The sequence below is a fragment of the Colobus angolensis genome, unplaced genomic scaffold (genome assembly GCF_000951035.1).
Source record: "Colobus angolensis palliatus isolate OR3802 unplaced genomic scaffold, Cang.pa_1.0 Scaffold121, whole genome shotgun sequence".
Classification (NCBI taxonomy): Eukaryota; Metazoa; Chordata; class Mammalia; order Primates; family Cercopithecidae; genus Colobus; species Colobus angolensis.
In genome coordinates, this window is record NW_012113253.1 from 8040355 (window position 1) to 8051335 (window position 10981).

At 36.8% G+C, this 10981-nt stretch overlaps 1 protein-coding gene across 3 annotated transcripts in view; it reads left to right on the top strand.

Annotated features, from left to right (window-relative positions):
* Window positions 1-10981, top strand: part of RGS22 (regulator of G-protein signaling 22) — a 147462-nt gene that overhangs the window by 55780 nt on the left and 80701 nt on the right. For all 3 annotated transcript variants that reach the window (XM_011931708.1, XM_011931716.1, XM_011931726.1), the window contains 2 exons: window positions 3925-4058; window positions 9564-9678. In XM_011931708.1, coding sequence (XP_011787098.1) covers window positions 3925-4058; window positions 9564-9678 — 249 coding nt within the window. The remainder of the gene's footprint in view (window positions 1-3924; window positions 4059-9563; window positions 9679-10981) is intronic.

A 10981-nucleotide genomic window follows, 5' to 3' on the forward strand; every position in this document is an offset into this window, starting at 1 on the left:
CTAAAATCATGCCACTCATCTTCTCAAAATTCTCCAGTGGTCTTCTTTTTCACTCTGAATAAAATCCAAAGTCTTTACACAGTTGTATAAGCTCCTGCTAACCCTCTGACTTCATTTCCTACCACTCTAACTTACTTCATTCCAACCACATTGGTGTCCTTGTTCTTCTTTGAAGACACCACAGAAAAATCTCCAGGGCTTTGTGCTTGCTGTTTGCCTTGCTTAGAGCACTCTTCCTCCAGATATGCACATGGCTTTTCCCCTCACTTCCTTTAGGTGTCTGCTCAAGTGCCATTTAATCAGAGAGGCTATTCTTGAGGCTTATTATTTCTATATAAGCAGACTTATGTAGAATAGCTCACATACCGTCCATCACTATCTATACCCTTTGCCCTCCTTTATTTTGCTTTACTATATTTATTACAATGTGATTTATCTCTTTATTGTCTTTTACCTCCTACTGGAATGTAAAGAACTTTTCTTTAAGTGCATTTCGCCAGTGCCTAGAACAGTGCCTGGCACATAATAGTTGCTGAGTAAGTATAAATTAAATGAATGAGTGAGAAGTAGCAATAGCTGAATTATAAGTCATGAGCATTTTTTCAAGTGGGGAAAACAGTACAAAACATAAAGGGGAAAAGTTCAAAAAGAGAAGAAAAGTTAACTAACTTTGTAGAGAAGAAATAACCCTACATTTTGGCATATAGATGTAGTAACTGTAGATACTACCTGTGTTTCCGAAGTAAAGAGCCTTATTAGTCTTAGTGGCCGTTAAAGGTGTCACATGTTAACTGTTATTGGCCATATAGTCACATACAACCTCTTGGAAAGATTGCTTTATATTCAGATGTCTTATTTTAAAATGTAGGAAGATATATAATGCAGTTTTTTAAGTTTTACTTCTACAAGTAGTGTTTTAGAGCTGGAGGGACCTTAACCCTGTCTGTGGTTTAACTCTGGAAACATTAGAATCACCTGAAGAACTGTTCAGACATACCAGTGCCTGGGTCTCACCTTCAGAGATTCTGATTTAATTGATCTGGAATGGGTCAGGGTGACTTTGTAAAATCAGGGGATTGGCTTACAACTGAAGTTCTCAACCCTTCCTGAACATTAGAACCACATTTTAGAAGCTGCAATTTATTAAGATTCTCAGGTGATTCATATGTGAAGCACTACTATCGACTGGTAGTTCTCAAGCTTTAGCATTCAGAAAAGTCAGTTGAAGAACTTGTTAAAATAGAGATTCCTGGGCTTCACTCAGAGATCAAAATCCAGTAGTCCTGGGATGGAACCCAAGGATTCATTTGCTTTTCTTTTTTTCTTTCTTTTTTTTTGGAGATGGAGTTTCATTTTTGTTGCTCAGGCTGGAGTGCAATGGTATGATCTTGGCTCACTGCAACTTCTGCCTCCCAGGTTCAAGCAATTCTCCTGCCTCAGCCTCCCAAGCAGCTGGTATTACAGGCACCCACCACCATGCCTGGCTAACTTTTTTTGTATTTTTAGTAGAGACGGGATTTCACCATGTTGGCCAGGCTGGTCTGGAACTCTTGACCCAGGTGATCTACCCGCCTCGGCCTCCCAAAGTGCTGGAATTACAGGCTTGAGCCACCCCACCCAGCCTCATTTGCATTTCTAACAAGCTCTCTGCCTGGTGATGCTTTTGCTGCTGCTCTGGGGACCACATTTTAAGTTAATGTCACTTTAGTGCACGAATGTCTCCTCATCTTGGAGCTGTAGTACAGGAAGCACATCATCTGATAGCATATGAACATTTGTACAAACAACATTATCAAGCTGAAAAGAAAGGGGGAAGAAAAAATAAGTGATGTGGTTAATGAAAGGAACTCGAATAAGAGAACAATGCCAAAGGAGTGGGCAGAGATTAGCTTGTGTGAAAAAGTGGTATAAATGTGACTTCTCATCTGTTGTCTTCATTTGACTTCCTGAAAATTATTACTGTATGCTGTCATTGATGTTTTCTAGTTGAACAACTTATTCTGATCTCACTCTCTCTCTCCTTGGCAGAAAATACTCTAAGGAATAGACCTCAATTCCATTTTATTTTTCCATTACAGAAACTAAGGTATAACTTATATACAGCAAAATTCAACCTTTTTAGTGTATAGTTCTGTAAATTTGGACAAAAGTATACATTGTGTATCTACCATCACACTCATGCTGTAGAGCAGTTCTTTTATACCGCCCTACGCTACAATCCACTGTGACCATTTCTTAGGTTTTTTTTGTTTTGTTTTTGTTTCCCCACCCATCCCCATCAGTTACTTTCTGGCTACTTCTAGCTTTCACCTAAGCCAGCAAGCTCAAAAAGTCTAATATAGGCCTTTGTCTATATAATATGTTAGTTTTTTTATTTTAAGAAGCCTTAAAAAATTATTGTGGTAGAAAACATAATATAAAATTTGTCATCTTAATCATTTTTTATATGTATGGGTTCAGTAGTGTTATATTCACAATGTTGTGAAACAGATCTCTAGAAGCCTTATTTATTAAGAAGCCTTAAAAAATTATTGTGGTAAAAAACATAAAATTTGTCATCTTAACCATTTTTTATATGTATGGGTTCAGTAGTGTTAGTTATATTCACAATGTTGTGAAACAGATCTCTAGAACTTTTTCATCTTGTAAATATGACTCTGCCCATTAAAGACCAACTCTCCTTTTTCCCATCCCCACAGCCCCTGGTAACCACCTCTACTTTCTGTTTCTACAACCTTGGCTACTTTTGTATTATATACTTTAAATAATAAGCTCAGCCTCCTGTGGTAACTCTCATTTACAGAGTGTTGTTTAATGTCATGCCGTGTTCTGAATTACTAAAACAGATGTAAGCCCTTATATATGGGAAGTTATATATAGAATATACTTGTTATTAATTTTCTTTATAGAATTCTTAAAAAATTCTTAGTAGTTATTACATAGAGTATATATAAGGCTTTATTGTTTGTTCTGGATAATAAAACATTATAAGTATATTCCTTGCTTTCTTGCAATGTATATAATATTCTAATGGAAGTTGACATATTAGAAAAGTTTTGTATGTTTGTTTTTGAAATTATAAAAAAAAATAAAACTACTGTAAATTTGGAAACTGGAGAAGAGACAAATCACTTCTGATGTCACCTACTTCCAGACAACTGCTAACTTATTTTCTTTTAGGCTTCTTCTGTGAATTTTTTGTTTTACTGTACTTAGACTTTTGTTTTCTGATTATCTGTTTTATCATAAGTATTTATCCATGTGTGCCATCATTTTTGTAACTGCTACTTTTAGGTATTATAGAATGTTACATTTATGTATATCCCATTCTCCATTTGGACATTTAGTTGTTTATAATTTTTTTAATCCATGCATCTCATATTCTGGATTTAAATTGTTAACTTTTGCCATAAATAACTCTTTAAGAATGGGAAAAATAACAATGAAAAAAAAATGCCCCCAAATGGAAGGAAATAGTACTGTTAAGATATAGAGCCCCTCTTATATGGACCAAGGGTATCTTTGTTTCATTTGCCTGCCCTGTGACCGCTGACACCACCCCCCCCAAGCCCTCGCCACACATACATACATCTAGCTCTAATACCTATTCAGTTAGAGAAAAAAGAATAGCTTTTACAACGTTCTCTCTCCAGGAAAGAGTCTTCTTTCACAGTGGTGGAAGTAAGGATATAAGCCTTTGGCTCTTCCTTTTTTATAGTCTAAATTGCTGTGTGATTCCACTTTGCTGCTTGCAAAAGTAGGAGTTGGAAAAGGAAAAAATTTCTGTTCTAATGGGAAGCATTGTAGGAGGCAGAGTGAAAGAAAAAGTACTCTAGTGATCAGAGTAAATTTGAGGTATAGGTGCGAGCTGTGCTTTTTTCTCTGTCTTATTTTCATTTTGCTCATTATGTTACCATCTTTTAGAAAGAAGAATTCAGCTTATCACAACCTCCCAAATCTTCCAGTAAATCACCTGGAGTAAAAACAGCAACTCAAAAGCCCTGGAAGAGGGCGCTTTTGTATTCAGATTCTTCTAAGGATCATGTGATTGAGAAAGGGTAGGTGCAACTTTTTGTATCAAGTGCTTTTCTGCAATACTAAGATTTTTGGAGAATTTAAAAACTAAACAGAAATTAAAAACTAGTACTTTGATATTTTTACATGGGTTCTTAATTTTCAGGGATATGTATTAGAGGCTTATACTTTGCTTGAATACTCTAAATTAGGAGTAGAGTTCCAGATATTAGTAATTTTCAAAGAGATCGATGCCTCTGATCTCCAGCTTCTCAAGACTTCTCTGAGAAGATTGCCCTCTAATTCTTTTTTGGCTCTATTCAATAATTCTATATTTCTCAAATTTGAGAACTTATAAGACTCTCAAGAATATTGTCATTGTTACTGACCGGACACGGTGGCTCAGGGCTGTAATCCCAGCATTTTGGAGGCCAAGGCAAGCAGATTGCTTGAGCCTAGGAGCTTGAGACCAGCCTAGGTAATATAGTAAGATCATGTCTACAAAAAATTTAAAACATTAGCCGAGTGTGGTAGCATGTGCCCATAGTATCAGCTACTTGGAAGGCTGAGGGATGAGAATCACTTGAACCCGGGAGGCAACGGTTGCAGTGAGCCCAGATCGTGCCACTGCACTGCACTCCAGCCTGGGTGACAGATTGAGATTCCATCTAAAAAAAAAAGGGATGAAGGGTTTACCAGTGTCTTTGCCTCTCATAAGGAAACTCTCAGGAAAAAGCAGCCTCAAATGCTGAAATCACCTCTGTGAATTCTCTGGGTTTTGGCTCAGTTATTCTTAACTACATTGTTAGCACTCAGATGCCTTTAGGCAGATTTATTTTTATAAGTTTTTTCAGCTTATCTAGTTGCCTTCTACCTGAGGTTGATCCAAATCACCTTCTCTGCCATTTCCAAAAGTAGCAGTTAATGAGCTTTTGTGGCATTGAAACTTTGCTTGCATTGTATAAATTAATTCTTTTTTTAAAAAATTGCAACACTGTTCTGAAGGCACATGTATCTGTTAATTCTTACTGCATCCCCATGAAGAAGCCATTATCATCATTTTTCAAGTGATAAAACAAGTTAAAAGACATATAGGCAGGAGTTGACAGAAAAGCTGAATTTTGAAAACTATACATTGTTATGGCTAGAGTATAGAGTATTATAGTGAAAAAGTAGGAGATGAGCTGAAAAGATAAGTGAGGTTCAGAATGTGAAATTTCTTATCTGTCATATTAAAGAATCCAGATTATTCTCTATGAACTCAAGAACAACTGGAGAGTTTTTTTTGTGTGTGTGTCATTTACTGAAATTGTTTTATTCTTAAAAATTAGAAATATAAACATAGTTCAAAAATAGTGGCATCCTATACACTTGTTTAGTGCCTTGTTTTTTCATTTTAAATTTTCATTAAAATATCTTAGATTTTTTTCCATAGCAGTGATTGTGCTATAGCAATAGATATACTGTAATCTATTTTGATTCTTATTCTTGTCAACTTGCCTCCTCCTATGTCTGCTTCTTTCATTTTATACTATACTTTGCATTTGTACTCTATTGATGGACATGACATTGTTTCTATTTTTTTCTGTTACAAACAGTGTTATAGTGGATATTCTTATACATTGCTCTATTTCATATATATATATGTCCCCATAAGGAAAGCATTGCCTTCATTTTTCAGGTGATGAAACAAGTGAAAAGACATACAGGCATGAGTTGAGAGAAAAGTTGAATTATTCAACATTAATTCAACAATTAATATTTGTTGAATATATATATATAATATTTCATATATATGATAATTTCCTAAAAGAATTTTTGAGTCAAAGCTCATGTGCTTTTTAAATTTTGCTAGATAATATAAAATATCATCAGAGTTATAACAACTTATACTTCCTTCAGCATATATGAGTGCCTTTTTTTAACCATTCCTTTCCCAACATAGTATGCATTACCCTTGCTAAACAGATATATTTTAAAAACAGTATTTCTTATTTTGACTGAAGTTGAACATTTTTAAATATGTTTAAGAACTACTACTTTATTTTCTGTGAATTTGTTATTCTCAGAAGGAGGAAAACCAGGACTGGAGGAGGCAGATGATTTTAATTTGGCGTGCTTCCTCAGTGAATGCTCCAGTGTATAGTACAGTATCTGGCACATAGTATGTGTTCAATTAATGTTTGTTGAATGAAGGAATATAGAGCCTAAAGTATTCTTTTGTTTTGTTTTGTTTTTTTGAGATGTCTTACTCTCTTGCCCAGACTGGAGTGCTATGGCGTTGAACTCCTGGGATCAAGTCATCCTCCCACCTCAGCCTCCCAAGTAGCTAGGACTACAGGTGTGTGCCACCATGCCTGACTAATTTTTTTTTTCGTAGAGCTGGGTTCTCACAATGTTGCCCAGGCTGGTCTGGCCTCAAGCAATCCTCCCACCTCCCAAAATGCTGGGATTACAGGCATGAGCCACCAAGCCCAGCCAGTACTCCAGGGATGAGATGAAACTATATTGGGTTTCAGTTTCTCTACATCCGAATTTTTTGTGTATTGACAATATGAATTTTATCTCAATAAAAAATGTAAAACTACATTAGAATATACATTGGGATATACATGTTCAAAAAGTTGAAATATAGGTTTGGAGCCCAGGAGAGAGATCAATTACAAGTAGAAAATTGCGGAAGCATTACACTTTAGTGGATAGTTGAAGCTGTGGGCATGGATGAGATGATCATGAGAGAGAGAAAGAGCAGTATATAATGAGACCTAAGTTATCAAGGTTTATAGTAAAGGCAGAGAATAAGGAACTTGAAGAGAAGACCAAGAAAGGGTAATCTGAAAAAAAAAAAAAGAAAGGGTAATCTGAGAGATGGGAGATGTACAAATAAGGAAAGAGTGGTGTCATAGAAGCCAAGGGAAGGAAGAATTTTAGGCCGGGAATGGTGGCTCATGCCTGTAATTCCAGCACTTTGGGAGGCCAAAGTGGGTGGATCACTTGAAGTTAGTTTGAGACCGGTCTGGCCAACATGGTGAAACCCCATCTCTACTAAATATACAAAAATTAGCCAGGCATGGTGGCTTGCACCCTGTAATCCCAGCTACTCGGGAGGCTGATGCAGAAGAATACATTTAACCCAGGAGGCAGAGGTTGCAGTGAGCCCAGATTGTGCCACTGCGTTCCAGCCTGGGCGATAGAGTGAGGCTCTCAAACAAAACAAACAAACAAAAAAACAAAAAAAACAAACAAACAAAAAACCAGAATGAACAGAATGAGTTGGGAAGTGTCCCCCTTCTAATTTTGTAAGAGTTTGGGAAGAACTGCATATTGGTTCTTCTTTAAGTACTTGATAGAGTTCACCAGTGAAAGCTTTTGGACCCAGGCCTTTTATTTGTGTGGGCTGATACCAAATTATTGATTTAATCTCTACTTGCTATAGGTCTATTCAGGTTTTCTTTCTTTTTGAGTAATTTTTGGTAATTTGTGTCTCTTTAGGAATTTGTTCATTTCATCAAATTACCTAATTTGTTTGCATATAGTCCTAAGTATTCCCTCATAATCCTTTTAATTTCTGTAAGGCTGTATTGAGGTATCCTCTTTTATTCCTGATTTAAGTAATTTGAGTACTCTCTTTTTCTTGGTTAGTCTAGCTGAATATTTTTGTTTGTTTGTTTGTTTTTCATGTTTTTTTTTTTTTTTTTGAGACAGAGTCTCACTCTGCCCAGCCTGGAGTGCAGTGGCACAACCTTGGCTCACTGCAACCTCCACCTCATGAGTTCAAGTGATTCTCCTGCCTCAGCCTCCTGAGTAGCTGGGATTACAGGTGCCTGCCCCCACCTCCGGCTCATTTTTGTATTTTTAGTAGAGACGGGGTTTCACCATGTTGACCAGGCTGGTCTCGAACTTCTGACCTCAAGTGATCCACCCACCTCGGCCTCTGAAGTGTTGGGATTACAGGCGTGAGCCACCGTGCCCAGCCACTAGAAGTTTTTCTTGGTTAGTCTATCTAAAGGTTTTTGTTCTCATCAGAAAGAGTATTTTTAAGGTGAAGACTTGAGACTGTGGATATGCATAGAATAGAATCCAGAGGAAATGAAGAAGCTGATGATATATGAGAAAAATTGAAGGTCTCCATATTAAAAGGAGAATAGAGGAACAGGTTCAAGAGCCAAGGGAATGAGATTAACCATGGTCAGGAGGTGGGGCGCTTCTTCCTGAGACAACACGGAAAGAAGTAAGGATGGGTACAAGTGGATATGTTTGTTGTTCATATCAAGAATGCTTTCAGCTGCAAATACCAGAAACCTAACTAACAATGGCTTAGATGAATTGACCTAATTTTTCTCACATGACAAGAAATCCCATGATAGGCAACTGTCAGTGTTGGTACAATAGATCAGAAAGATTAGGGCCTGAATCTTTGTGATGCTCTTGGCCTTTCCCTCATGGTCAGCAGTGTTGCGGCTCCTAATATCAGGCTTTCAAGTCAGAGTGGAGGAGGAAGGGCAATTTCCATTAACCCTCTCCCTCTTGTCAGGAAAGCAAGCTTCTCAGAAGCTCCCTAGCACATTTCATTTTGTATCTCATTAGTCACAACTGTGTCTCATGGCTATGTCTCGCTGCAAGGGAGTCTTAGAAAGTTAATGTTTAGCTTTTTCAGAATCTCAGTGGTACTGTGTATAGAAACATGCCATTCTGCTACATGAGGAAATGGAAACTGAAGCATGTTGTACATACGTTTTGTGCAAGAAGAAACTGCAAGGTAATCTGCTGATGGAGTGGAGTGGAAGTATATTGGCAAGGTAGAATAGGCATGTTTTTTGGAGCAAGAAAATAAGGCTTTAGAATAATAACAGCGTGGATGTGGGAGAGGGAGCTGGATAAAAAATAGAAAAAGATAATGTCCAAAGTCATTAGTCTAACTCCAAAGTCTTCCATTATTTCACCCCAAACTAATCTATATAATTCCCTATGAATCTCACCTCTGTGAGGATTACATATTATAATATGAATTATATCTAGCACAGTGTTTGGTATGTAGTATATAATGTTCACTTTTTAATGTTAGTGTCTTCTTGCCCTAAGCAAATTATCTTTGCTGCCTTTTAAACAAGGATTTCCATACCCACCTTCATTTATTGCTCACTGTTTTCCTAAGGAGCCCCTCTAAAACACATTAAAATTTTTTTGAATTTTATTAAAACACAAATAAATATTTTATTTTTAAATTACTAATATAGGTTGAAGGAATTTCTCATTCTTGCCCTCTCAAAATATTTATTATCCATCCCAGTCATTTGGCATCTATAATAAACCCTCTTGAATTCATCTAACCAGCAGTTATTTTGAGAATTGTCTTCCTGTATAACTATGACTCATTTTCTGAACCACCACTTCAGGGCTAGAACAATGTTTATCCTTTTATTCCTGAGTCACATTGCTCAGAAGTACTCTTAAGATTTGGTGCTATGTATACCAAAAGTGCTCAGAATTTGTTTGTTGATCAGTTAGTTCTCATTCTTATAATTTTAGTTCTCATCCTTATAATTTAGGTCAAAGCACATGTCAGAAAGCAGCAAAGTCATTCACTTAACATCTTTTACTGACATTTCTGAATGTCTCAAGCCCCAGCTGGATAGAAGATACACTTATACAGAAGAACCTAAGGTGAGTATTTTGAGGACTCATAAATATTTTGAGGACTCATAAAATATGAGTCCTCATATTTTGAGGACTGAATAAACCTGATTGTTCATTTAACTGATCAATATCTCCTGATTTTAGAGAATTTGTATTGATTTATCATAATATTTTATCTTTACTAAGCAATACATTTGATTTTTTTCCTTGCTAAAGGATTTTTACACAAATATTTCCTCTGTGTTTTCCTTTTGTAGTACCATGGTTCTATATACTGCATTGATTACTGTTTTCAAAGACAATGGTGTTCTGGTTTTGGTATGATGACACTTGAAAGAAAAATAGTATTTGATATTACATTTTAGAAGCCTATAATTTTTTTTTTTTGAGACAGAGTCTTGCTCTGTTGCCCAGGCTGTAGTGCAGTGGCACGGTCTTGGCTCACTACAATCTCCACCTCCCTGGTTCAAACAATTCCCTGCCTCAGCCTCCCAAGTAGCTGGGACTACAGGTGCATGCCACCACACCCTGCTAAGTTTTTTTTGTATTTTCAGTAGAGATGGGGGTTTCACCATGTTGCCCAGACTGGTCTCGAACTCCTGACCTCAGGCAATCTGCCTGCCTCGCCCTCCCAAAATGCTGGGATTACAGGCATGAGCCACCACATCCGGCCGAAGCCTAGAATTTTTAAAGGGCAGGATGTTTCCACAGTACAGCTACCCTGATAATGTGGATTTAATGCACTAGTTCTAGATGAAAACTTCACATTCACTAAGAATTATACTTTAGGTAGAAACCTTGGCAGTCCTCATACGGTCTGAACACTTAGCTATAATTTTGCATAACTATTTTTTTTATTCTATGCAAATGGTACCCCATTTCTTTTAATTAGTTTTTTTCCTACTAAAATAAGGATTTTTTTTTTTTTTTTAGTTTGGAATGCTGATAGTTAAACACAGTAAAAACATTAAATTCTCACTTCAGAATTTGTTTAGCAGGCAGATAGAGAGGTGGAGAAATGGAGAGACAGTAGGACAAAAAAAGAGTGAGAACCTTACTTAAACCCTAAATTTTTTGTACCATTATTGTCTTACTACAAAGAAGTAAGTCTATGAGTTCTGTAAAACAAATAGCAAAGAGTTAAACTGAATAGTAGATGCCCTTTTATATTCTGAAGTCACTCCTGTGCTTGGAGAAATAGCCAACTTTCTGTGTTTCAAAAATTGTATGAGGGTTGCCGGGCGCGGTGGCTCAAGCCTGTAATCCCAGCACTTTGGGAGGCCGAGACGGGTGGATCACGAGGTCAGGAGATCGAGACCATCCTGGCTAA